Raw genomic sequence first — 26,632 nt, forward strand, 5'->3', positions numbered from 1 at the left:
TAACAAATTGTTTGGCTAGGGCTAGAAATACTTCATGTGTCTATGTGAAAAAGCACGAAGCCACTAGCTGCAGGCTTCTACGGGCACACGCGTGTTTTCAGCCTCAGCCACAATATTTGGACATGACTTACTTCGGTGGGGGCATATGCCACCGTAGCCTTGCACACCCCCTGGGGAGGCAGCACCCCTTTGTCCGGGTTGATGCAGAAGGTGTTAGTCTCGTCCTTCAGCCGCTGGATGGCGCCTCCCCCCAAGACTTCTCCGCTCTCCTCCTCTTGAACGGGGCACTCAAAGTGGGGCCTCAGCATCTCCCAATGGAAGGGCAGTTCCACGTTCCTGAGGGATCAAGAAAGCCATGGTTGGGTGGCCTGGTGGAAGCAGCAAAAGTCACATGACGGTGCACAACTAAGTACTAGAAATAGCACGTGTGTTTTGGAAGCCACTATGCAGCTAGCGGCTGCTGCCGCTTCCCATAAAGGCGTGCGCTAAACCAAGCCACAGCCAGTTGATTCCGACACGGCTTATTCAGCGCTGAGCACTGCTTGGGTTTCAATGCTTGACACTGGTTTGATCAAAACAGGAGAGGAGAGTTTCGCTTACGTAGTGTTTTTGATGGTCAGCTGCTTGGTGGTGAAGGTCATGGGGTTGATGGGGTCGAATCGGATCTGGTGCTGGGCCGTGACATCACACAACTCCCCTGGGGCGGGTTGCCTCTCCCCACCATCACTCACCGCAGCTAACTCCACCCCTGCTGTCTGGCCCTCGCCTTTGACACAAGGAAGCCGTATAAAGGGCGTTAACAGTGGGGACAAGCCATCAAACATCCTGTTTGGTGCAAACTTTGGAGGTCAACAATGATTCCAATGTCAGATTTGCTATGAAGGTTTCAGAATCCTTCAAAATCCTCAAATGTGTAGAAACTAATTGTTTGCCCTTTGTACCTAAACTATCAAAGGACATCACACCCCCTGTAGAGTAGCAGTTGGGCTCTACCTTCCGCAATCCTGCAAAATCCTACGAAATCCTCCAAAATGACCCTGAACTTAAAGGTCCACGGCGGAAATCCTAAAGGTCCATTTGTTTTCTTAAGAGGCATCCTGCATCCATTACAAAATGTCCTGTGGTTCCTCAGGACACTAACACAGGACATAGGTTTCTGAAACCTATAGCAGTGCAGAAATCCAAATATACTCTTTGTATATCACTTCCAGTGATCTGTACCTTTCAAAGTGAAATGCTTCACTGTGCAGTTATCACAGACCATCGTCAGATCACGAGCGAAGTGTTTCACCGATGTTGGTGTGAACGTCACCTGTGACACAAAAGCACCAAGGGTTAAACATGGGTTTCCCACATCCTCAAGCGTCATTGAGACACTGTAGCTGAGCCCAATCTGTGTGATTATTGGCTACGGCTGCGGATGCCTACAGAAGAGAACTATAGGCAGAAACTTTGAATTCATAGCGATAGGATATCTGGGCCACTTTTTGCATGTCAGCTTTATTGTCTTGGACTTTGGCTTTGTTACTGACTGGAGAATTGTCAGGGAATTCCCTTACCACATGCGGGCCTCAGTTAAGGAGTTGAGGGATTCCTGGTCAAGTATATGGACAAGTTTCAAACTTCACTCCTCACTCTCCGAGTGGGAGGCCTAAAGTCTCCTAAAGCCCATTTCCGGATGAAACTACGGTTTGAAAGAACCCTCGCCTGGGCTGGTCTGCCCACTGGTCTGTAGTTCTAACTGACCTGGATGGGGATGGTCTGGCCGGCGAGAAGTTCAAAGATGGCTGGCTGGATGACGAATGGCGCCAAGTCCACTTTGTCAATGTTGGTGGCAGACTGCAGAACAGGACGAAAAAAAAATTTTAAAAATGGGATGAATCTTTCAGACAGCAACATCAAGAATGCTGAAATGGAGAAGTTCCCTTTGTTGATCACAATGTGCTGAATGTGTTTATTTTAGATCTTTATGAAGATGCCAAAACGCAAGTACTGAACTCGTGAAGCAGTTTCGAGACTCAGTAAGCCATGTGATACATACTACTCACTGACTGATCCCAGCTGATTTGTTTCTCCATGAGAACATTTCAGTATTCAAAACTTTACGATGTTAGAATGAAGCATGACAGATCCCTCTCCGAGTGCCTGAATGCAATGTGGCGAATGAAAGGTTGTACTGGTAAGTCTTGGCTCTTACTCACCTTGAAGTTTGTGGTCGGCCAGCTCTCGCGGGGCATAAGGCAAAAGCGACCACTGCCCCCCTCGTTCTTGACCAGAAACTGGACCCTGCGCTTGCCCCCGACCAGGCAGTGGCCGCACTCCACGTCGCTGGACACTGGCAAGAAAAGCATCAAAAGAAAACATATTGTTTCTAGTGACCATCTGCTTCTTCTGACCGTCTGTTATCCACGCACCCCTTGTCATAACTGCTTACAAATCTCTTCGTACTGCAGTATTAATCTGTCTCCGTCCTACATCTTTCAAAATCCATGAAGAGGATTTTGGAAGATTCGGGAAGGTTCCAAAGTAATTGTCTGGAGAGCTGTGGCTGATAACCTTGACAACTTACAGGATAAAACGGGAGGCGGTCGTCTTCCCTGGAGCCGGACCACCAGCGGTTGACTGGACTGGGTTTGGACGATGACCTCGTCGTCAAAATCCATGAGGGAGTCGGGCATGAAGCGGATACTGTACTGACAGCTCATGCCCGGGGCCACGATACCCTGCTCACCGGGGAACTTGCCTGGAGTGGTTAGGGTGGGAGAGTTGAGATTGCTACCAGATTAGATCAGGGAGGACTAAGCAGAGGACAGGCTGATGACACTATGGCACCTGTTACTGCTGGATTGACAGCAGCCAGCCAGCACAGGTAACACTAACTATGGCACCTGTTACTGCTGGATTGACAGCAGCCAGCCAGCACAGGTAACACTAACTATGGCACCTGTTACTGCTGGATTGACAGCAGCCAGCCAGCACAGGTAACACTAACTATGGCACCTGTTACTGCTGGATTGACAGCAGCCAGCCAGCACAGGTAACACTAACTATGGCACCTGTTACTGCTGGATTGACAGCAGCCAGTCAGCACAGGTAAACTTGGAGATGGAGTGATTAAGACCTCTACACTAGTAAGCGTAAGGTCTTGGGTTCGAGTCCAACCCTATTATTGACTTGTGTTCTGTTTTCTCTAGTTCTGGCAGAGCAATGATCGTAGCTTAATTGGCTAAAGCTGAAACTCTATGCAAAAGAGAGCGCTGATCTAGAAATCCTTTACGGTTTTGAAACTTTGCTTGCGATATGTCAAAGTACTTACCCAGCCCGACAGAGAAGAACTGTGTCTTTGGAGGGATGACTCGCAGTGGTCGACTTGCCGCAGAGACATTCTTCAACTCGAGCGGAAGTTCATAGACACGTCCGACTTGATATTCGGTAAATACCACAGTGGATGGGTTGGCAAGGAAGACGACGGACGGCTCCTTTTGGCTAAATCCAAAACAACAAAATTCGCCAAATATTTCAACAAATTTCAATAAACTGTAAAGGTAACTTTTGATGAATTTTGAAAAAAAAAAAATAAAAAATTGGTCACAACTGGATGAAAATAAGATAAGAGGATGGCGTTGGGTGTGGTGGGGCTTGAGGGCAGGTGTTAGGGTTGGAGGTGGGGAGGGATGGTAAATGGGATTGGGTCGGTTGGGAAAGGGATAAGATAGGGTTGGAAGTTTGGACGGGGGTGGGGATATGCGGGACTGATTTCAACGATGAATGATGGGACGGTTGACAATTTTTTTCAGGCCTCGACTGGGAAGACTTACACCGTGTCCGCGACCTTGGACTTGGCCCCGCCCAGCTTGTGCACCACCGTGTTGGGCTTGACCAGCGTCTTGCCGCCAGCCAGGGTGGAGGGCGGGCGGTGGCGGGGGTTGCGCAGGAAGTCTGCCTTGCTGTGCACCATGGCCAGGTCGGTGCGGTGACGCTCCCTGGTCTGGGGCGAGGCCATGCCCTGCCAGGGCTTGCCTGAACCCTTGGATAAAAACTGAGGGACAGTAGGACAGGAAATGAAACACAAATATTATGTAGATTCTAACAATGTGCACAGCTACTTAAAAACTTTTCCATGGAAAATCTTTATGGCCTCTCTGTGAGGCTGAGACACTTTGGCTTTTACAGCTCTTCACTACATTCAGGATGAAGACATTATGAGGGTCAGAACTTGAATATTCTTACTCGTTACCATCAACAAAGGATCAAGGTTCAAGCTGACTTCTCACCAGGTCAGCTTGGCTTCCCGGCGTCTCCTTGCCGCCTCCCTCATGGATGTGGAACTCATCCTCCGTGTGGTGAACTCGGACGTTGGACGCATCGGTGGCTTCGGCGTATCTTGGTTTTCTCCTGGCTGCTCAAGATGGTCAGGAAAGAGGAGGCAGGTTAGTTGAGAAGCATCGACTCCCCTGGTATTAGAGCCGTGATTACCCATTGATCACCACGCCCAGCAAGGGGCACATTCAACTTGTTCAAATTTGGGTCGTTACCCTACAGTGTAGTGTAAGGAAAATCCACAGGGGGCCTACAGAAACCAGCCGTCAGATTTTGTGGGATCTACGGTTGTCTGGCCTCCTCGGGCTATAAGTATTTTTGATAGATTGCCATAGCATTTCACAATCGTTGACAGCATTCTTGTAGGAAATAATGCGACAGCTGACAATTTAACTAACCTTTTGGTGCATCTGTGGGTGGGGGTTCGGCTGTGGAATAGTCCTCTGGTACTATCAGGCCGTGCTTGCGAAGCAAATCGCTGTCCAGATAGTTTTCCAAGTTGGGTTCCACTAGGCAAAATTGATTGAAAAAAGAGAACAGGACATTAGTTTTGTGCCAATTTAAAGACATAGCTACTCAATATTCCAATCGGAATGCAACAAAACTTTTCAAGAAAAAGATTAGAAAAATTGTTAACGGTCTGTGTCGGGTTCTTGAGCAGTGATCTGGGCTGGGAGGGGGCTTTAGTACGGTACCTGGAGGCAGTCCCAAGTCGTGGTAGATATCGCAGCCCTCTGCTGCTTTGTTGAGCTCTCGTTCATCAGCGGCCATGGAGCGTGCCCGGGCCTGCATGATGTGCCTCTCCAGCATCAGCGCCTCGGCCATTCGCCGCTCTCTCTCGGCTTGGATCTGAGAAATGGGAGCAAACATGGCCGAAAATTGGATGCTACTCTTCACAATTTCCATCAGAATCCTGTGCTTATGAGATAAGAACAGGTTTCTTCAGGCTTGTGAGCTACAGTGCCGAGGGTGCTTTTGAGGAATCCTTGGTTTCATTACCGGAAATACCAAATTATGCTAACTTTAATGTGATTTTCTCAATCATATATTTTGAATATCTACCTTTCTTAGTTCTTCCACATATTTCTCATGGTAGGTGTCATCTCCGCTTCGGGACTTATTGAGATTTCTGACTGTCTCCTGCTCCACAAAGTCCCGAGTGAAGAGGTCTCGGAACGTCCGTGCTAGCACGTGAGTGACATCCTGTGAGCGTCCAGATGAAGGTCGCTGCAGGTACATAGGTGGCTCATCATATGGCAGTCGACCCAGCTTTGTCGACATTTTGCAAATAGAATGGTGAGGCCTACAAAGAATATATTAAACATGCTTTCAAAACGACAGTTGGGCCCCGACGTGATTAAATAGGCCAGCAAACATGATGCTGGGCCTTGTGGACATGATCATGTTGTGCTATCAAACAGGCTTGTAGTGTACGAAATTTCACCAAAGTGAACTTATTTCAACATTGAGTACGCCTAACCATTAAACATTCAGGGTGCACACCCCTAGAAATGATGGAGTTCAAAAGGGACAAAAAACCAAACTGTGCCACCGCGCACATCCATTCACATGATGTACCTTATTTACATTGAGCATGCCATTTCACAATGATGTACACACACACAACTACTCCCACAGAGGCAACCCTGGGTTTTTCTGGGTCAAACAAGCCCTGAAATGTAGGTGACGTCTTTTCATGGCAATATAATTATTAGAAGAAAAATGGTTAGGGCCTAAGCCTAGTTTTATAATAGGCCTAGGCCTATTAGTACTTGCTGTTTTCAACTGAAATTATATACATCAGTCCCACGCCCCAGGTCAAACCACTAACTGACTAACGTTAGGCCCAAAGTAGCCCAGGTTGGACGATGTCTACATTAGTCGCAATGCAGTGCAGACGTCGTCCAACCTAGGCTAGGCCCAAAGACTTGTGCAAAGACGTCGTTAGTAAACTAAAAGAGTAAGACTAACGTTATGTAGGCCCATGGAGGAATTTTCCTTTCTCCATGGTAGGCCCTAGGCCAGTAAATTAACGTTAATTCAATATAAAAATGAATTATACAAACCTAAAACATCAAATGAAGTTAGAGATATACACAAATTAACTCTGTCAGTTAATTGAAATTAAATATCGGAGCTTTTTAAACCTCAAACTTGTGCTGTTGTGTTGTTGTACTTAAGTTGTAGCAGTCGATACTCGATACTGTAAAAACATTCCGCCATCTTTGTTTTTCGTTGTTAAGTGGGCACGTCCTATTTTTTGAATATAAAATTTCCTAAATCAAAATGCAGTTGCTTATTCTCGTAAAGTTATCATAAAAAAATAAGAGAAGTAGTTATTTATATTTTATGAATATCTTCAACTTTTGTTGAAATAAATAATAATTAGTAGCAGTGAAATTTAATAGTAATACCTGAATCTACATGTCTGGTCCACTTTCAAGAAGTCTGGTCGCGTTTCCACCACAGAGGGCGCTATATCAAATTAGCGGTCTTGAAAATTCGGCACGAGTCACTGATACGATTGCAGCCCGCGCGACGCGACGGTGGCGCGGCGCGCATATCATAGGCCACGGAGGACTCTATTATAACCCGGGGGTAGTGACGATATACGCGACGTGCGCTTATATTAACACACGAAACACGCATAAAAAACGGAGGAGGTGAGTCATCGCATTCACAATTACAATAGTTTTTTTTCTGAGAAAAGACACTAAGGAAGGACATCATCGATCCAAACGTTTACGTCAGAAAAGTGTAGTAGCTATCACTGCTCAGTAGTCGTAAGTTCGCATTTAATGGACAACCTTGGTTCATGGTGACACGGACTTGGCTCAAGTGGCGTACAGCACCGACCCATTGGTTACGTCCTCGTCGCTCGTGTTGTGAGTAGACGTCACGAAATTTTGAGTCGGATATTGGTGAGTGAAACCATGGTGAAACCCCAAAACATGGTGACATGTGGGAAAAGCTGAGTGAACATATTGAAACATTTTCCTTTTGTTGACCATTTTGTTACTTCATCTGTAGGCTATATAGGCCTATTATATTAATTTTATTCTGTTTGAGGCCCGTATATTTTAGGTTTTGCAGTAGTGCCTCCAAGGATAGCAATTTATTAACCGATGGGGCTTTCCTGATTGTGGAAATAAAACTACAAACAAACAGAGACGAAGTCATGGCTTTGTAGCCCAGGTTGGATGGCATGTCGTAATGTAATGAAGACATCCATCCCAGGCTAGGCTTTGGGCATTGGCAGGCAGTAAATGAAGTGTATGTTTTGCTGTCATCCGATCACTTAAAAAAAAAAAAAATTTTTTTAAACAGCCAGCATTGCAGTGATTGCATTAATACCATGCCTATTTACATTGCTCAATTCTCCTTTTTTGGAGTGGGTGGTGCAATTACTTGTTCCATCCACCACAGGTCAGACTGCAAGTTTTTTCCACCCCCCCAAAGTTGCAACATTAATTTCTTTGATGTTTTAAATTGAATCCCAAGTGTAGGCCATGAGAATGAAAGTTTCAGATTTACGTCCATTGCCCGCATGCGCCAAAAGGCCTTGCCGAATACCGAAAAAATTCATTAGTTCCAAAAAATGTCATTATTTTCACAAAAAGGCTACCGCAAAAATATTTAAATCCCAAATCATAACGCAGATGTGCATTTTCAACTGTGGATGGATTTTTCTCATGCAAGTCGTGCGTACATGTACAAAGGAATTAACTTGGAAAAACTCCTGTAACTTTGGGAGGGTTGCAGCTCTGGCTTGATGAGTCTATGTCAAGAGACACAAGTCTCCCTTTGTCATGAGCCCCGGTGCTTCCGTTGTGGTGAACCATCGGACCGGGTTAAAATTTTAAGCTACTTGTCACACCTGATTGCCCTGTTGTCATAAGACAGAATCTAATGATGTCTTACGCTGCTCATCGTCATGTTCACGTTTTGGACTGTGAGTCGTCTTCAACATGTTTCTCATCCGTGACTTTGTTTTTGCTAGCTGGCATTGACCGACTGGCGACTAACATTGTTAGGTTGCACAAACAAGGTTGGGGAAGTGGTAGGTGAAGACTGGATTCAATTTCGCGTTTCACTTTTGTTTTTAGAAAAGCATTCTTCTGTCATTGTTCAATGCACTTTAATTTTACGTGTTGAATTAAGTATGTGAACAGCTATGTAGCTAGAGTCAAACTTGGCCAGGGTACTTCAGTTGAACCCGTTCACTTGGGGGAGGGGTTAGATTTCAATCATTTTAGAGCCTATATGATTGTAAATGTAATTGTTATCATTGATTGATGTTTTACAGAAGTTAGGCCTCGTACATTCCTGTCATGCCCTTACAAATGTAGGTCTGCAAAACCCATGCAAATATTTGTAGTTTCTTTTTTCAAAAATATTGCACACATTTTGTTGGAAACTACATGTACCACTTGTTTTAAGGTTACTCAGTTGCATTCTTGAACAGACCTGCATTTAAGTTGCCTTATTTTTTTACATCGCCCCGCTTGGCTCAAAAAGTAGAGTTACTGTCCCCAGGCAGCGCTTGCCAAGTGACTCAAACAAACTCCACCCCCTGCCGATCCTGCTCTCTTTTCATGCATTTTTAAAAAAAAACAAACCCGGCCCTAGATTCGACCGTTTGAATTCTTCCTGCATTGTGTTAAAATTCCCCTGTGAGCAACAGGAAGCAATGAGTAAATTGGTGCGCGGCTAAACAAAACTGACACCCAATTTCCTGAGTGCTGTTCCCTTTTTCTTGGTGGCTTTCTGGTCTAGCTCAAACCCCTGCTGCCAATGCCACAGGAAATCAAAAGTTTGTTGGCCCCTGTTGGGTCAACAAACTTTTCCCCAGTGGGGGGTCCAGTTGCACTCCTGTCTGGAAATCAGTAGAAATTCCCATGATGGCCCTGGAATGGAGTCTCCATACTTGGTGGTGTGCAAAAAAGTGATTTTTTTCCAGTGGAGTGATTTTGAAAGGAAAAGAATTGGGACAGGCAAGGTCACAGTTGCTTGAAAGCTTGCATCTTGATTGATGATTCCTTTGAAATAGCAAGTCTGCAGACAGCTGTAGGGCCTATAGATTTCTTTGAAAACATGTGTAAGCACTACCTGATTTTGGTATATTGGCTGTATTTCTTAACTTGGTGCATTGTACATATTACATGCATACATGTATGTAAGTTTTGTGATGGCAAAACTCTATATCACGTGTATGGGTATAATTCTAGAAATTTGGGGTACATTTTTTGGTGCCCCTGTCACATCTGACGTATCATTTTGTAAGTTCAGATCACATTTTCTGATGTCCAAGAGTGATGAATTAATGCAAATTACCTGCCAAACAAACAGTAATAGTTTGAAATCAATTCTGGGGATATTTCCATGTCAAATAACAAAGGTCAGATGTAACAGGGACACCAAAATGTCACACTTTTGGACCCCTAATTTCTGGAGTTACCCATATATACAACACATGGCATGACCGTGGGCACAAGGTAGGCATTTTTATCCAAAATCACACACACACACATGTACAATACGTACCAGCACAATTGAATCCATGGTAATTGACCCCAATCTGAACTCACAGTGACCAAAGCCATGGCCATAGCCATGGGGGTGTGTGTGTCCAGAGGTCACCCTGAAGTCAGGCTCGAGTGCTTTCACTGCATGGGTAGCTTTCTTTTCACACTGATGACCTCTGGCAGGACCTTCTTTAATCTCTGTCCAGGAAGTCTGACCACAAAAATAAAGGCCTCCTAAGGTCAGTGCTTTTGTACCACTCAAAAAAAAAAAGCTTCATCATTTCAATATCCTAATAACTAGACTTTATATGGACGCACATAACATCGTGGTCACAGTACTGAAAGATAGTAACATTTACATGTGTACATTTCCTGTATGATTTTTAAACGATGAGAATATGCAAACTGTCTGGTATTAGTATAGAAGGTTGGAAGCTTTGGAATGGAAACCTGTCTTCATTTCAACTTTTGAAAGGGGAAGTCCCTGTTCACTTGCTGGCCTTTTTCGCTCCAGTTGTTACCCAGCCTGCTTTTAAATTCTGAAATATCAGTTTTTGAGGTTAGGGGTCGACCACTGAGGTTTTTGAAGATTCTTGCAGGATTCTGGAAAGTGGAGGCCATTTGTTGTTATTTTAACATGGCACCTGCAGGTCAACTGAAAAGAACCTACCACTGATTTGCATCACAGACCACAGAGGATTTTCTTTGTTAGGGTCCAAGAGATTGCTCGCAAAAATCCCACAGAAATTAGAGTATGGCAAATCTTCTGATTAAATGGATTACTCTGTTGATTATGTGGTCCGGCAGATTTTTGGTGTGCTTGATAAGGTTTGGTTTAAAATCCTTGTGAGTTGATGGGCAAACACAGATACGTTGCAACAGTTATGAAAAATGTTTCCATTAATCCAGTTCTCTTATCGGATCAGTTTGGTGAGTGGTGCTTGGTTTTGTTTGGTAAAGTGTTCCGTAGTGATAAAGCCCTGTTGCCCATTCAGTTGGTTGGTTTTTAAATACACAAGTACACAAAGTGTGTAGACCAGGCCAATTAAAGTCAATTAATAAAAAAAGACAGCTGCAGACCTTCCCTTCCTCATGAAGTACATGTACATGTATGTTCAACTGAACGCCTGTGCTGTGAGACTGTTTGCCTGTCTATGTTGATCTTTGACCCCGGTATGTTATGCGCAATTTGAGGGCCCGAAAACCAGTCAAATTTGACTCGCCACATGACCCCCATACTAGGGTTTGGTAACTGAAAGCCCCACCTGTGTCGAAATAGGCTGTGTTGTGCATTGCACATGGCCACTTCTGCTTTAAGAGGACCTAGACCACTTGGCCCGTGGTAAATGTTAGCGTTCTTGAGGTACATAGATATCAGCCAGTACAGCAACTGCCATTGATTGATAGGAATGCCGTTTGCCCAGGATCGCTATCCACACCTAAATGTGTTTGGTGATGATCTGTCCCAAAGCAAGTTTGTGGTGCTATTTTTTTCCTCACTTCCTTCCAGATCTGCTGATTCAAGGCAAGACTTGGCCTCAGGGGCGTTGACCTTGAGATGAAGGTGGGGCGAGAGGCCCCCCTGGTGGACGACCACTTTGGGGCGTCACTGGACAAGGAGATGAACGTCCTGCGTATGCGGCATGCGGCTCAGGTGAGTTCCACAACTGCACAGCAGTCGGTGCCGTGCCAATTTTGTTTTTTTTTTTCTTAATTATTTAGCCTTTCCTTCCGGGTTCCTTGCCATGAAGCAACTCCCACTGTTTCTACTCCACCCTGCATGGGATGTCAGTCCAAGTTTTACCTTTTTTGCACCCTTTCAGTCGTACCCATTTACTCCTCTGGGTGGAGAGAAATAGATGCAGGTAAAGCGGCTTGCTCAAGGACAAAACAAAAACAATAGAAACCCCACTGGTACCTGTCATCAGTGTTCTAATATGACTTTAAAAAAATGAGGGTGAGTTAGCCGTTGAGAGATTACTGTTGTTATCCCAAGCCTAATCTGTTTATCACGAGATAACTCCGTTTACCTCCAAGGGAAAAATCAAGGGATTTTCATGTACAGTTTTGAAGTTTTGTTGATATGTTACGTTGCTGCTAGTCTCAATTTTTAACCCAAGGTGTACTTGACCACAAGGCTCTGAGTGCAAGAAGTTTGCTATAAGTACATGTATTTTGACAAGGCCAGTGTTATAATTAAAAAAAAAATGCTCAGTCATCCTGAATTCTAATTGTTGATCTCATGTTAAAAAGGATTTGGTGAAAGATCATTCGCCTAATATGGAACTTTGTCCTAGCATCATTTGCCATGTGAAACAATCCTGGGAATCCTTTTGCCCCATGGATAATAGACTTTTACACTATGGATTGTTTGCTTTGTAGAAATTCTGAAGCTGTCTTGTACCAGCTTTTTTCTTTGGTTTTTAAACACATGAAACAGTGTCATGTGAGTGTGACAAAGATTTTGTGGAATTTCTCTGACTGCGACGGAATGCCCTCAATGCAATGTTGGTATTCGTTCACAAAACAAAATACCTGCAAAAATACACGTACCAAATCAAATATAGCTGGGTACTTTGTAAAGAGCTAGTTAAAGGATATGAAGAATCAGGGGAAAAAAATATCCAGGACGCAAAGGTGGGCCCTTCCACGTAGTTGTTACAATACGCTGCATTTCAAAATACAGCGACAGTTAGGGTCATTAAGTTTCTTGATATATCATTCGCAAAGATTTCAAATCCAACTTCCCTGAAACTGGTTGGGAACACTGCATTTAAAATGTTCATGGGTAATTCCAGAAATTTGGGGTCCAAACGCGTGACATTTTGGTGTCCCTGTTGCATCTGACCTTTGTTATTTGACATGGAAATATCACCAGAATTGGTTTCAAACCGTTAGTATTTGCCTGGCAGGTAATTTGCATCAATTCATCACTCTTGGAAATTGGAAAATGTGTTCTGAACTTACAAAATCGTGTGTCAGATGTGACAGGGACACACAAAATTACCCACAAAATGCGGCACGTTGTGTATCCCGCTTCATGGAATTACCAAGATACCAGTAAACCTCGACTGCAGATAGCCACTTTGGCAATATTGAATTCAGAATCTTTGATGTTAAAGCCACATGGTGGAAAAAGAACAGCGAAGAGCAACTCTGCTATAATCCCCATTTTATGCATGCCAAACAATGGCTACAAACAATGGCTACATACATTGTTCGACATGCACAAGGGTCTACCCACTACAAACACAGGGCGAGGGTTCCCCTTGTTTTCTCTGTTTTCTCAGAATGACGCAATCTACATTCAGTATGTTCAGAATTCGTGTCTTGGCATGAACAGAATAAAAAGCCCTTTTTAGCTTCTTATAGATGAGCTCTGAAGACAAATGACACTGTGTTCGATGTGGATGCTTCCATGTTTATTTAAACAGATAAAATCAGAGAAAACATGTTTTCCTTTGAGTTGCTCTCTAATTAACCCTGGTTTAGGAGAGTTAAATACCAATGAAAATATTTAGGAAAATCTATCTCACCACAGCAATGAAGTACCTCATTGCGTTGAGTTGATGTCTCGCCATAGTGAGTTAACGTTATACCACCGCAAGTTTTCCATGTCTATCTTGCAAACTCACCACAGCAGGAAAGTAACTCGCTGCGGTGAGATAGCCCTTCTATGTTCATGTACTTTCCTGAAAAAAATAAAATGGATGGAATTTATTTTCAAAAACATTGACTGTGTGTCCCCCACTTGGTCTTGACCGTTGCTGTTCTTTCCAATTTGTAGAAAGTCCGGGCGGAGTTTCTGGGCCACCTGGACGGCCACCTGGAGGGCCTTCTCGAAAGCTTCGTTGGGGAGCTGGAGAAGCAGACTGACCTGAAGGAGACCGAGGAAAAGGAAGCCGCCCCCAGACCCAAGCCGGGCGACCAGTAAGTCCTGCTTTCCGATTCAAACACCGCCTCGATAAAAAGTTGCTTGATAAATTTTACACAGAAGTGATAAATGCTAACGATAGTTCTGTGACAACGGCCTTTTCACACAAAAATGAAGCTGCTTCGAAGTCTTGCATTTCAGTAAATCATTGTAGCTTTAGGTGAAGGGTCATTCTATAAATTAGGGGCCCAATTTTTCCCTCGTCCCTGTCACATGTGACATATGATTTTTGTGAGTTCAGATCAAATCCTCTGATTTCCAAGAGTGATGAGTTAACGCAAATTATCACCTGTCAGACAAATAGAAATAGTTTGAAATCAATTCAGTGATATTTCCCTGTCAAATTACACAAGTCAGGTGTTACAGGGACACAAAAATGCCCCACTTTTGGACCCTGAAGTTATAGAATGATGCTAAAACAAGTTCCTTCTGCCTTGCCTCATAAAAAATCTTCCAGCTTGAGATAGTTAGCGATGTAGTGTGCGGATTGTTCCCCTCTGCAGACCCATAAACCAGCTCTCTTTCCAGAACTCGATTTAGTTTATCACCAACAAAAAGCCCACAAAAACTAAACTGTCAATTTTTTGAATTCCTTACGAAATGCAATTAGGAAAAAAGGGACAAGGAACATAACCGCCAGCAACTCGTGAGCATGAGCATTTGAGTGCAGGGCATTTCAAAAGAGGATATATCTTTTAAAAATCTCATTCTTGAAGTTTTATTTTTGTGATGCATACCATTCTGTGCAGTATGTACTTTGTCTTGTATGCTGCCACGGAGCCTGGTTTGGGCACATAGGCTTCATACAGGAAACCGAGGAGCCCGAAACCAGATAAAAGAGCCGGGCCTTGTAACAAAAGACCGTACTCAGAACAAAAGCCCGAGCTGCTGGGAATTGCCAACATTGTTTTCAGTTGTCAATACCGGAGGAAGTCCGTCATTGTTTGGAGAGATTATACCGCTGTTTGTGGCATTCAGCCCTGAGCAGATTACCACTCTGGGGACAAAAGCGCTCCAGCGCTACAGCGATGAGGGATACATACGCTGCACACTAATCTGGCTCCCATTGAAAAGACACCAGTAGCACACTGTGCCAGTTTCGGGAACAAAAGGAAGTTACATAACACCGCACAATCTGGGTTCTTTTTACAAGGCGGCAGGCCTGGCTGAAATTCTCGGGCGTCAATAGATGTTGTCTGACAGATTAGAGTAGCCACCAGACAGTCATTCGTGCGGGTATAAACATCCTGTAAATGAAGCTATGATTTGTTGAAGAACTTTGAACATGGAAAATCTTGAAAATCTCCCGGTTTTACAATATGCAACCTCAAATTCCACCTGGCAGCAAGTGGTTAGTATCTTGTTCCTGTGTTCATGTGAACAGCATAATTTCGTGTACATTTCTGGCATGTTACTGGTCCAGTATATCTGTGGATTGCAGCGACTGTAGGTTTTCCATCCTAAGAATCAATTTTCTCATCACTTGTGTGACAGGAAACAGCTAAAAGAAAAAGTATTCGTCGCTCGGGAATCACTCCTCACGTAAGTACCACGTTGTAGCCATGGACGCATTGGATTGGAGTTGTTACGTTTTAATGATTTTTAACCCATGAGGCGTGCTAAGGTAATGACACTTTGTACATTCGATTAAAAAAAACTGTTGGAATTAAAAAAGAAATGGATGGATTTCAAACTCTTATGTCCTAAAAAATTCAAGAAAATTGTAAATGCATAAAACTTGTCACCCATTTTTGGTATTAAATGTACAAACTGACAAAGGAAGGATTGTTTGAAAATTCTGTAACCTGCAATTGGAGAAAAATGACTCAGATATGCCATAAAGTAAAGAAAAATACTGAAATCCTTCAATTTGAGGGAAAAATATTCTCATCAGATTGGGTGTGATGTACGGCAGACATGTTTTGTTTAGTATCAGATATTTCACCTCATGGACTAAACACCCACTCATTTTACATTTCACAATTTCGTGACACTTTGAGCTATTCCTTTATGGCCTTTTGTCCGCGCTTCATTTTTCCTCCCCCCCATGAATTGAATGACTCAGACGTCGCTGTGCTTTCTGCAGTGTAGCAATAAAAAATCGTGAATGTTATCGAGTGGGGAAAATGTAAACATGCGGGCTTAATCAGAGGGCACTCCATGCTGAACCTACGAACCCGGTGGGCTTGAAAAGAATGGACCTTGGTTTCTGTGCCCGGAGATTTAATCGACTGGGTTTACGATCTGTCGAAAAACTGTTCACAAAATACTTGGCTTTATTTGAATACTTTTGCAATTGTTGGCCTTGTTTGTTGATGTGGTTGGAATTTGTATCCTGCTTACCACACACAAATCCGTACACGTGACTTTATACTCGCAGCACACCGTTGCTATAGTGGAATCAATTGAACAGCTATATTTAGAATGGCCCCGTCATGTGGGTTAGAACAGTCTTCGTAGATTTCCAAAGCATTGCATTGTAAAATCCTTGTGTTTTTGTCAACCTCCACAACATGCTCAGTTGACACTTCCAACAAATTTAACGGCGTTTCCTCAGAACAGTTAATTTCGACGTACGAAATCTCATATTGAAAAAAAAACACCACACAACTCTTGGTATTTTCATATTCAAACTAATTTGATGGACAGATGAATTCAACCTGTCCTGAGGATTTCTGGTCGCAGCGACAACACTTACATGATGACTGTGGCTCATGCCACAGGCTGTGTACTTGCTTTAATATGTACAAACCTTGCATACATGCAGTTGACAGTTTATGCCGAATTCTAAAACTCAGATTGATTGACGCTACGAACATCTAACAAAAGAAACACAGGTCACTAACAATGAGCCTCCATTGTCATTGCACCTTACTTTCTTTTGTTAGATATTCACAGAGTGAGCAGTGCTGGGTATGACGACCCAGCCTGCCGTGCTCCAAGACGCAGAGTGGGACACCTGTGCATAGTGTTTTTATTCTGTTGACTGAAATCATCTTTGCCTGAAATCGTCGTCTGACAATTAAACCCATTGTTTGGTTTTTTTTTCTGCTCACAGACAATTGTTGGTGAACAAGAACATCCGGACGATTTACAATATCTTCGTGGCCATGCTGATCGTCTTTGTTCTAAACACGGCTGTCTACGAGTACATTGAAAATGGCAGGTAAGGACCAACTGAGTGTAGCTTAGATGTATCCTATAAAATTGACCATATCTACGCATATACGGCGATTCTGGGGTGGCTGAATGAGCTGATTCCTTTACATGTGATAGTGCTCGGTACAAACTCAAGAGGGCGATCTGAGGCCTAACGTGCACATGTTTGATCAGAGTCGAGCCACTGTCTGAATCACTCGGTTCCGGCCGGTGATGGTACGTCTGCCTATGGAAGCCGCTAGCTTGCAGCTGACCAGTCATTTCCCCTAGATGCGTGTGTCCTGGCCAGCCATTGCCATGAAAATCGGGACAGAGTAGTTGAACTGTTTCTAATTACAGTCTAGGAGCGTTTTTGAAAAGAGTGGATTCGGCTTAGACTTGGGTTTCGCTGGTTCCAGCCATTTTGAAGCAGTGTTCGAAACCACATGTTCAAGCTCTGACTGAAACCAGTGAAACTGAAGTCTAAGCCAAATCCATTTCGTTTTGAAAATGCTCTAGGATCCAACTTTCTCACCGAGTCTGATGCCTTTTTTTTTCTCCGTGTGTACAGCATCAAGCTGAACCTTGACATGCTACTCTGGCAGTTCGGACAGTTTCCCGTCGTCTTGTCCACCTGGTGTGTCATGATGATGTGGACCATGGTGGTCACCTTTGTCATGTTCCAGTACTGGGCCACCAATCGCCATAAACCAAACCGTATTCCCGATGGGGTAGGCCCGACGTAATGGTTTCATTACTAGAGGCTAGGTGTTCACCAAGAGCTCACGAGAATCCACTTTCAATAGGGCTCGACATGAATGCACAACCTGCTATTTTCCAGGGCCGAGCGGTCGACGAAGCCTTTTGTTTGGAATAGAAAGCATTTATACCTGTCGAGCTCAGCCCATGGAATAATTTCGTAGTGTACTTTGACAATTAGAATTAGAAGTCATTACTGTGGTGGTACAACTCGTTTGGACGGTTGTTACGTGCACGTCACGTGCCTCGTCGACCACTAGGGTGTCGTGATTTGCCACATGCACGTGCACGTCAAGCTGAAAAATGTGTCTACTCAGATTAGTTTATAATCTTGATGAGCGGGGATAGCAAACTGTAGTTAGGACAATGTGCACCCCATAAATATGCAAAAGTACTGTATAATCCTTTTCCTCAGTGATGATGAACTAGAAACTTTCTGAAGTACAGGGGAAAATGGTGTTACTTTAACCTTCAACCTTTGACCTGCCCTCCTCAGGTTTGGCTTTGTGTCTACTTCGCCTCCCAGCTCTTCATGGTAGTCTTTCCGCTGTGGGCGGTCCTTGCCCACCAGCTTCCACCTGCCTCCACCATCATCGTCATCGCAGAGCAACTCCGCCTCATCATGAAGACCCACTCCTTCATCCGCGAGAACGTGCCCAGGGCCCTGCGGTGGAAGCCCCATCCAGGTAATATACGTAGGTTGTTTGGAGTTGAGGTTGAGATCGGAATCACAGAATTTCATGGAGCTGGTGCATAGAAACTACTGCCTAGCAAAATTATGTGGTTAGCTAAAACTAGTTGGGAACCAGTCATGAGTAATGTCGTTTGCATGCAATTTTGCTGGTAACCTGATTCTGCATAGCAAATATTTGGTATGCTTAGCAGAATTGTGTGTTAAGGAGCTCTATGAAATCAGCCTGTGAAGGTAGTTGGTGGTGAGTGAAATTGATTTTCTGGTATCGATTTCTCAGTTCAGTAATTTGGGTAGTTTGAGTTATTTGGTTAAGTTGATTTTGTTTTTAAGTGACTCTTTGTTGATTTTGCCTGATGAAATGTGTTGTCTATTTGAATTTTGGACAAGTCTCTTGCAGGGTCACTTTTGGGTGTAGTTGATTTGCCGCTTAGTTATTTATGAAGTTGATTAAGCTGCTTTATGGATGAAGCTGCTTCGTGGTCTAGCTAATTTAGGTTTGGTTGATATTAATTCTCTAGTTGACATCTTTTTTCAATATGACCAATATTTGGTTGCATTTTTTTTTAGAGGATTCTAACTTTAAAATATGGATTTTTGGTAGGGTTGGGGGGAGAGGGGTTAAGATGAATTTAATGCTTAGCATGTAATCTATCTTGGGTGGAGTTTATGGGCTTGAGATGTAATTTGACGATGTTGAAATCAGCACCAGTACATTTGGATTGCCTTGCAGTTGCCAGTCTCCTGCACAGGAATGGACTCACTAACCCCCAGCTCCACTCGACCAACGGCCAACTCCGCACCAACGGCCACATGCGCAGCAACAGCGAAGGCTGTCCCCGCTTCCTCAGACGGGGCAACGGCGTGAGCTTGGCCGGCCAGGCCCAGCCGGGTACCAACAGCGACAGCGGCGGTGGCCACGACGGCAGTCCCGGGCCCTGCCCTGACTTCTCTCACTTCCTGTACTTCCTCTTTGCTCCCACGCTGATCTACCGGGACCGCTACCCGCGCACCCCCAGGATCCGGTGGCACGTGGTCAATACAAACTTCCTACAGGTGAGCAGCTAGCCCCAGGAGGTGGACGGAGCCAAGTTGTAGCCAAGTCCATCACAAGTCCCCTCAAGTGTCGTTTGGTCTCGGGTCAAATCATTACCTACTTAATGAACTTTAAAAAGCATTCCTTTGTCATCGTTCATCCTGTTACTTGTGAATGGACTTGCGACTAGTCTTGCAAATCAGCCATATAGCACTGATACAGAAATTTGAAGAGTTAACAAACATGGCTCAGATGGTTTTGAATCAGTGATAAATTCACAAGAAACAAAGATTGCGAAGTGTTCTTGTGTTTTGGTGAGTGAACAATTCTTGTGACTGCACGACATCTCGTTCTGCCTGTGACCTCTTCGGTAACAATAAACACGGGTTATAACGCCTACCCTTGATGTCCAGAAATCTTGATGTACACAGAAATCCCAGTGCACGTGCAGACAATATTCAGCAAGCTGGAGCACCAGGCTAGCATGTCTAATTCCCATCAGAAAATTTTTTGACTACATTTTTGAGAAGTAGGATGTTGTGACTTTCCAAACAGACAAGGGCAAATCCAGAACTGAACTTGGGGGGGGGTTTGAGGGCATCATGCTGATACAGGGGGCCCAAATATGTGGAAATTTTGTTAATGTAACCTTTTATGGCTTTTCCGAGGGTTGACGCCATGTAGGGGTCTTGTTACATGCTTTTTTTAGGAAAGGAAAGAAAATGAACCGAAAAGTCCCCTTTCTTTCATTATTCTAAAAATCGCATTGAGGGGGCTTCCTTTTTGGCAGGCCATGCTCCCCCTGGATCCGCCCTCGCAAACGGACACATGCCTAAAATGGAAGAACTTGCTGTTGGTCTCTCCGCCTTGAGCAGCAGCGCCCCTTCATTGGTTAAAAAGAGCCATGTTAGAGGGGAGTGTTCATTTTGTTGGCAGCCATGCTTCCTTAAATGCGTGAACCAGCGAAATGCAGCTCCCGCCCAAGGAGCCTCCGTTTCTGTGAAAATTGCGCCCTCTCGTGGTCCCGCTGAAGGTGGATACTTCAGGTCATGAAATGGCTTCATTCATCCCCCCCTATCCCCGTGTACATTACCCCCTCCCCCCCAGGTGCTTGCATGCCTCTTCTACACCTACTACACCTTTGAGCGGTTCTGCGTGCCCGTCTTCCGCAACTTCAGCCAGGAGACGCTGACCGTCCAGCGGTTGATCCTCTGCGTCTTCAGCTGCATGCTGCCAGGGACGCTAGTCCTCATCCTGGCGTTCTTCGCCATCTTGCATTCCTGGATGAACGCCTTCGCTGAGATGATGCGCTTCGCCGACCGACAGTTCTACAAAGTGAGCTTTAAAAAAAAAGTGACAGTCAAATATATTTGCATGAGTGATGAGTTCAGTTACAAGCTTAAGAACTTCACCACGAGTACGAGAGTGAGTTCTTCATAACAAGTATAAACAAGTCTGTTAATTGAGCTACCCGCGCAGGTGTTAAACTTGGCTGCTATCATAATGTCTTTTTTATTTGTTTATGTGAGTTTGAATTCGAGTGGGAGTACTCCACCACAGGTGCAAATTCTTCATCATGATACAAATGCTCCATGTTGAGTATGAGTGGGTTCTTCACCACGAGTTTGTTTATGTAAATACAAATTACGAATATACATGTTTTTTCTCATTTGAGTACCAGTATGAGTAAGGGTAAAAAGAAACTACTCAAGTACTGCGGTACTAGAAAAGAAATGGAAAATTACTTGTTAGAGTCCTTTTTCTAGTCACTTTGTCATGCTGGTACCCTTCCCATGCTGGTACCCTTCCCATGCTGGTATCTCTCCCATGCCGGTACCCTCCCCATGCTGGTACCCTTCTCATGCTGGTACCCTTCCCATGCTGGTACCCAAGGCCTTCCCATGCTGGTACCCTTCCCATGCTGGTACCCTTCCCATGCTGGTACCCTCCCCATGATGCCCTTGACGGTTTTGCTCGTTATCCAGGATTGGTGGAACTGTAAGTCATACGCCAACTACTACCGCACCTGGAACATTGTCGTGCACGACTGGCTGTATACGTACATCTACCGAGACTTCCAGGTAGGGTGGAGCCAATATTGTTTACCACAGTTCTGTGGTAGCCGAAAGGCTGGGTCATCCAATAGGAACTATAGGCACTGTGCCGAAGGCCTATAAACAGTTCGAGGGCCTGGGAAAAAGTGTGGGGTCTTACGAAATTATCGCAGGTGATTTGTAAAACACAACCACCAATGTTCACACCCACACAAGAAAAGTTTCAGCATCTCTCTCCAAATTTTCTGTCTCGGGAAGGCTTCATATTAAATCATAGTTTACTCTGCCTAAGGGTGAACCCAAAATGCAGCACTAATCGGCATTATGAAATTGGTGCTCAAACCCAGGTTGGAGTAGAGCCCACGGAACACTGATACCAAGGGGTCTGCGGAATACTTTTTTAATCGGACCCTGCTCAGTCTTTGTCACGTTGTAGGGGAGTGCGTCTTGCAAACTGAAAAACCTAAAAAAAAATGAGGGGGGGGGGACTCAAAGTTACTGGTATCCCTGTTTCTCTTGATTTCCTTCCATCAATGTTTTCCTCTGTCCTCTCTGCTTCCTCTCGTCAGCTCCTGCAGTTGAGGAAGAGCATCTCCATGATGGCAGTCTTTGTCATCTCGGCTCTCGTTCACGAGTACGTGCTATCCCTAGCGTTCGGCTTCTTCTTCCCCGTCTTGATGGTCCTCTTTGGGGGAGTTGGATGTGAGTGTGAAATTTGTCCCCTTCTCATTTTTTTTCCAAACGCATTCTGAGGAAGCATCCAAGGGAACCATCTTTTAGGGTCGATTTTTCCTATTGGAAGTGGAAAAAGAAATTGATGATGCCTGTGAGTGATTCTGGCTGTCGTTTTTTCAAGCGTGGTGATGCTCGTATCATTAGGGTTGTGATTGAGAGTAATGCCTAGCCATGTGATACTTATGGCTCCTGGCTAATGTTCAGATTACGAGGCTGCGGCTACAAATAGCATGTGTGTCTGTGGAAGCCGCAAGCAACTTTCCCACAGATGTGTGTATAATTGCTAGCCGTAGCCAGGTCATTCTTATGTGACCTGACAGATCAGGAGACTCCCAACATGGGAGATGCAAGGTTCAGTTTGCTAGATTGCCTGCATATTTTTTCTACAGAGGTCCACGGTTCGTTTCTCACCAGTTAACTGCTGGATGACTCCATTGGTAGAGCACCAGTGTGCTTTTCCAGAGGTTGACAGTTCGATTCCCACCTCAGTCAATTTTTCAGTGTATTTGGAGCAGGCACCATTTCCCTGGTCCACGCGAGCTGTCCCAGCTACCAACTGGCACATAACAGTGTGGGCGGTAACTAGGGAATCTCTCTCTCCTGTCCCTCTCCACCCTGCAGTCATGTTCATCTTCATCCCTAGCAACGGGTCGTCCAACGTCCAGAACATCCTCGTCTGGCTCTCGCTCTTCATTGGCAACGGGATCCTCATGTGTCTGTACAGCCAAGAGTGGTACGCCCGGCAACACTGCCAGTCGCCAGACGGGAACCTAACGTTTTTGGTGAGTCCTTGAAGGATGGACGTGATCACAATACGGGGGAAAAAGCCCTTGTCATTTGGGCAAGAAATCTGTCTGATTTTGCCCACAGGAGGGGATAAACTGACTGCATACTCTATGTGTTCTGATTTGAGACACCAAGCTCTGTTGGAAATATTGATGGTTTAGGCTGAAGGATTTGTTGGTGGATTTGAGAAAGGGATATTTCCTTTTAAGACCAGTTTTGAGGAAGCCACACTCTGTCAAAGATCTAGAGAGCAGATGCATTTTTTCCTTTTTCAACAAGCTGTAATGTTAGTGTTGGCTGTCCATACTTCATCCACACACCAACACTGGTATTCAGAGGGTATGGAGTGCCATTTAGTGACATAATAATTTTTTTCGTAGATTTGCACCAGCAGCGACTAATAACTTTTACACATTGTTCGTATGAACCCCTTTTCACCATTTACTGTACTTTTACAATCAAGGGATGAATGCTCAACTCATCAGTGAACAAGATAAATAAAGATAAAACTACTGAAATAAGGATAAAACTACTGATTTTTTTTTTCAATTTCTCGTTTTACATTCCAGGATGCTGCAGCAGAGTTGGTCGTGCCAAAGTCTTTCTTTTGCAACTGGAAGTTCTGAATTTTTGAGAACATTCCGTCTACGAACAGGTATAGAGCATTTTCCCCAGAAAAAGGTTTCAGACCTTTGGGGCCGATATAAAGTGGAATTCACTGACTTTAAGACTTTATTTTCAGAAGTCAGTTTGCTATGGAGACTTTGTCCATGAGTATGCCTTTTCTTGTAAAATACCAAAGATGGCAGTCAAAATGCATCAGTTTGCCTGGTATGCAGCAGTTTTGAGCATTTGATATTGCTGCGTGGGAACCAGTGATGGATAAGAGAGCTCTTAATTTCCTGACTGGTAACCATCCCTCCTTTCCAAGTCTAGAATACATGTGTAAGATTGTGGGTCGGGGTACCAGCCTACTTGAACCTCATCAGCAGGCAGCTCTTCGCCTTCCCCCTGGTATGTCTGCTCAGAAATTTCTGAATGCAGATTTTCGATGACCAGCATGTGTGGACCAGTGAAGAACACAACGCCCTCTTCTGTTGGTGCTTACGGTCTATAGAGTGTACAGTTGTGCTCTCTCTTGCATTACGATTTCTGTCATGGGTAATTATGCAATCATTTATAGAACTTTTTTTCTTAGATCTTAAAATGTAAGAATAAGAAATTTTTGTGTTAATGTCATGGTGATTTACAATGCAATTCATGTCAGAGGCCCTGAGAACTGTGTCTTGTTGCAAAGCAGTATTTATCTTAAAAAGTTTTGAGAGAGAAAAAAAAAAAGGCAAATAAACCGAGGTACAGTTTGTACCAAACGCTCAGTCAAAAATGTATTTCTCCAGAAATAAGTTGTCATTTAGACAGAAAGTATTGTACAAAGTCTGAATAAAGTATTAAGAAAAAAAGAACACTTTTAATGAGTTTGAAATGAGGAAAGTATGATTTTTTTTCTATACCTTATCTCCAAAGTACAATTTGTTGATCTTAAACTTCTGAGAGTGTAGATTTCTCATTAACAGTGCCGGAATTGAAAAATGTGAAATTTGAATAATTGCTTCAATCTGTCTTGGGCTTTACCTATGATTACCATATTCTGATGTGATAAATTACTGTTCATCTCATTTGAATGGAGGAGGCATCTACACAGAATTATAGAAAGTCACTGGGCAAAAGGAGATGGTCGTTTCCATCTAATGTCTCAGTTAAGTCAGTACTTTTAATAATGTCATCTGCTGCCGCATGTCGGGAAAACTTGTTTTTTTAATAGCTTGTGAAAGTAGTGACAGTCATGCAAAGTCCTGAATGTGAGGTTAAAGGGCCACATAAACGGGCGCCTGCTTGATGTGATCACGGTACAAAAGCATGGTGCAAAAAGTGGTCTTTACGACCAGCGCCCTCTGTTGGCATTCAGTTTCAAAAGTTAAACTTTGAATGGGGGAAATAGGGCCCTCTGTGTTTCAAAACTAAAAAGAGATGTTATCAACATCAGTTCCTTACAGTAGCGCCCTCTGTTTGATACTTTGAAGTACCTTGTGGAAAACCCAGTGTGTAACAGTACGAGAGCAAGCCCAGGGGCTAGCTATAGTTCAATAACTTTGTTAACAAGCCACACGTGCAATACTGTCACGCTCAAACAACCCCAGTCAAACTTTTTTTTAAAGATCTCATTGTCGCTCACATTTTGCCTATGCCTGCAACTCTCGCGGCGTTCATGGTCAATGACATCTGAGATGATTGTTATCTTGTGAACGATTCTTTCTCTGCTGATAAATAAAATCAGCTTTCGAGAGCCACTGGTGCAATCATGCCCTCAAGGCCAGGCCCCAAGGCCACGTTCCAAATGACGGTCTGGATGGTCCAAACTGGGCATCCTTTTGGACATTTTGATGTTAAAATAAAGTAGGCAAACTGCAGATGAAAATACAACAGATTGTATTCTGTTTACAGTGTTTATTTCGTACCAAAGAATTTTTTTGTAAAGATGTTATGAAATTGTGAGAAACCTCCAGGCCCACCTTATAGTGGAAAGGTGCTGCTCGAAACTGTAGACACAAAACATAATGGGTTGCAAATCGTGCACAACTCTTGGTATTTTTTTGTTAAATTCAGACTTAAAAGAATTGATTTGCCAGATTTGCCAAGATTTAGGCAAAAAAGAGAACTAACCTCTGTTTTTTTTTACCCAGCTTTTGTGGCCTTGTCATTTTTGCAACTGTATGTTGTGACTCATAGCTCCTCATAGGGCTTCGGCGTATGTGTTACACCTTGAAGTTTTTTCAAGTGTTTATACATTAAGTATTAGATTTTAAAGAAAAGTTCAACCTATTTCGGTGTCAGGGTACTAAATATTCAGCAGAATATGTTTACTGGCTCTTTTTGTTAGCTTCGGTGGATTGCAAAATAGAAAATAACATTAATGTGTCAATACTATTGAAACATGACAGATTGTTAAAGAACTACTTAAATTATGTGAGATATTATAAATGTTATTTTCCACATTAATTGAAAATGTAACTATGTAGTCGTTGATTCATGTCATAAAAGAGTACAAAACTCCAAAAAACGAGTTTGTTTCTTGCGATGATTAGTAAAAGAAGATGTGTGTCCGAGATTTGAACTTCAATTACCTTGCAGTTTTCAAATTACCCCTTCCAACTCCCTTAAAGTAAAAAGAATGGTTTTACAAGTGCAAATGAAAATGCCTTTATACTTCACGTAACATTACGGTAAAAGCAGGATATGCTTTATACTGATGTTTTCTTTCTGACTCGCATATTGTGGGCAACATATCTATTGATTGTTGATTTTCCTTCAGTTTCAAAACCTGATGATTTCGTAATTTTTTTTGTTTCAGTTTGAGTGCCTTGGAATTGGGCTAGTTTAATTTGGTAAAATTTTGTGGCAAAGAGAAATTATATGAGATTTGTACAGATTATATTGATGTCGATATATGGATGTTCCCGTGAATAAATGATTCTGAAATCACACTATACAAAGAAATATGTCTGATGACGTCTTGGCTCATGCTGTTTTGAGACGTTGATTTTTTTTGGGGGGGGGGTTGTTATTTGTTTTATATCGCTCAATACCAGCAAAGCA

At 43.6% G+C, this 26,632-nt stretch overlaps 2 protein-coding genes across 7 annotated transcripts in view; one reads left to right on the plus strand and one right to left on the minus strand.

Annotated features, from left to right (window-relative positions):
* dlec1 (DLEC1 cilia and flagella associated protein) overlaps positions 1 to 6,866 on the minus strand; it is a 17,386-nt gene extending 10,520 nt beyond the window's left edge. Inside the window, exons 1-13 of one of the 3 annotated variants that reach the window (XM_087147876.1) lie at positions 6,735 to 6,866; positions 5,383 to 5,623; positions 5,016 to 5,169; positions 4,719 to 4,829; positions 4,275 to 4,399; positions 3,819 to 4,039; positions 3,317 to 3,492; positions 2,570 to 2,743; positions 2,202 to 2,335; positions 1,747 to 1,839; positions 1,222 to 1,312; positions 601 to 766; positions 132 to 336 (exon numbers count right to left, since the gene is read on the minus strand). In XM_087147876.1, the coding sequence (XP_087004002.1) occupies positions 132 to 336; positions 601 to 766; positions 1,222 to 1,312; positions 1,747 to 1,839; positions 2,202 to 2,335; positions 2,570 to 2,743; positions 3,317 to 3,492; positions 3,819 to 4,039; positions 4,275 to 4,399; positions 4,719 to 4,829; positions 5,016 to 5,169; positions 5,383 to 5,601 (1,869 nt within the window). In that variant the 5' untranslated portion in view covers positions 5,602 to 5,623; positions 6,735 to 6,866. Of the gene's footprint in view, positions 1 to 131; positions 337 to 600; positions 767 to 1,221; positions 1,313 to 1,746; positions 1,840 to 2,201; positions 2,336 to 2,569; positions 2,744 to 3,316; positions 3,493 to 3,818; positions 4,040 to 4,274; positions 4,400 to 4,718; positions 4,830 to 5,015; positions 5,170 to 5,382; positions 5,624 to 6,386; positions 6,567 to 6,734 lie in introns of those variants that run through there. The other 2 variants (XM_022226099.2, XM_087147875.1) reach the window with 2 other exon arrangements.
* On the plus strand, positions 6,846 to 26,533 carry LOC110974464 (sterol O-acyltransferase 1-like). Of its 4 annotated transcripts, XM_022226141.2 has the most exons (14): positions 6,990 to 7,241; positions 11,356 to 11,499; positions 13,633 to 13,775; positions 15,274 to 15,321; positions 16,838 to 16,945; positions 17,489 to 17,648; positions 18,173 to 18,362; positions 19,101 to 19,423; positions 20,511 to 20,738; positions 21,389 to 21,484; positions 22,027 to 22,159; positions 22,814 to 22,974; positions 23,548 to 23,633; positions 23,915 to 26,533. In XM_022226141.2, exons 2-13 carry the CDS (start codon positions 11,404 to 11,406, stop codon positions 23,602 to 23,604), a joined length of 1,743 nt encoding a protein of 580 aa, XP_022081833.2. In that variant the 5' UTR covers positions 6,990 to 7,241; positions 11,356 to 11,403; the 3' UTR covers positions 23,605 to 23,633; positions 23,915 to 26,533. The 4 variants fall into 4 exon arrangements, with proteins under 4 accessions (XP_022081815.2, XP_022081833.2, XP_087004003.1 ...); XM_022226123.2 differs by lacking the exon at positions 6,990 to 7,241 and adding an exon at positions 6,846 to 6,983 and having other exon boundaries at positions 23,548 to 26,533; XM_087147877.1 differs by having other exon boundaries at positions 23,548 to 26,533.
* Positions 26,534 to 26,632: the final 99 nt, after the last annotated feature.

This window comes from Acanthaster planci, linkage group LG17 (genome assembly GCF_054643075.1).
Source record: "Acanthaster planci isolate LZ-2023a linkage group LG17, COTS_SCS, whole genome shotgun sequence".
NCBI lineage: Eukaryota > Metazoa > Echinodermata > Asteroidea > Valvatida > Acanthasteridae > Acanthaster > Acanthaster planci.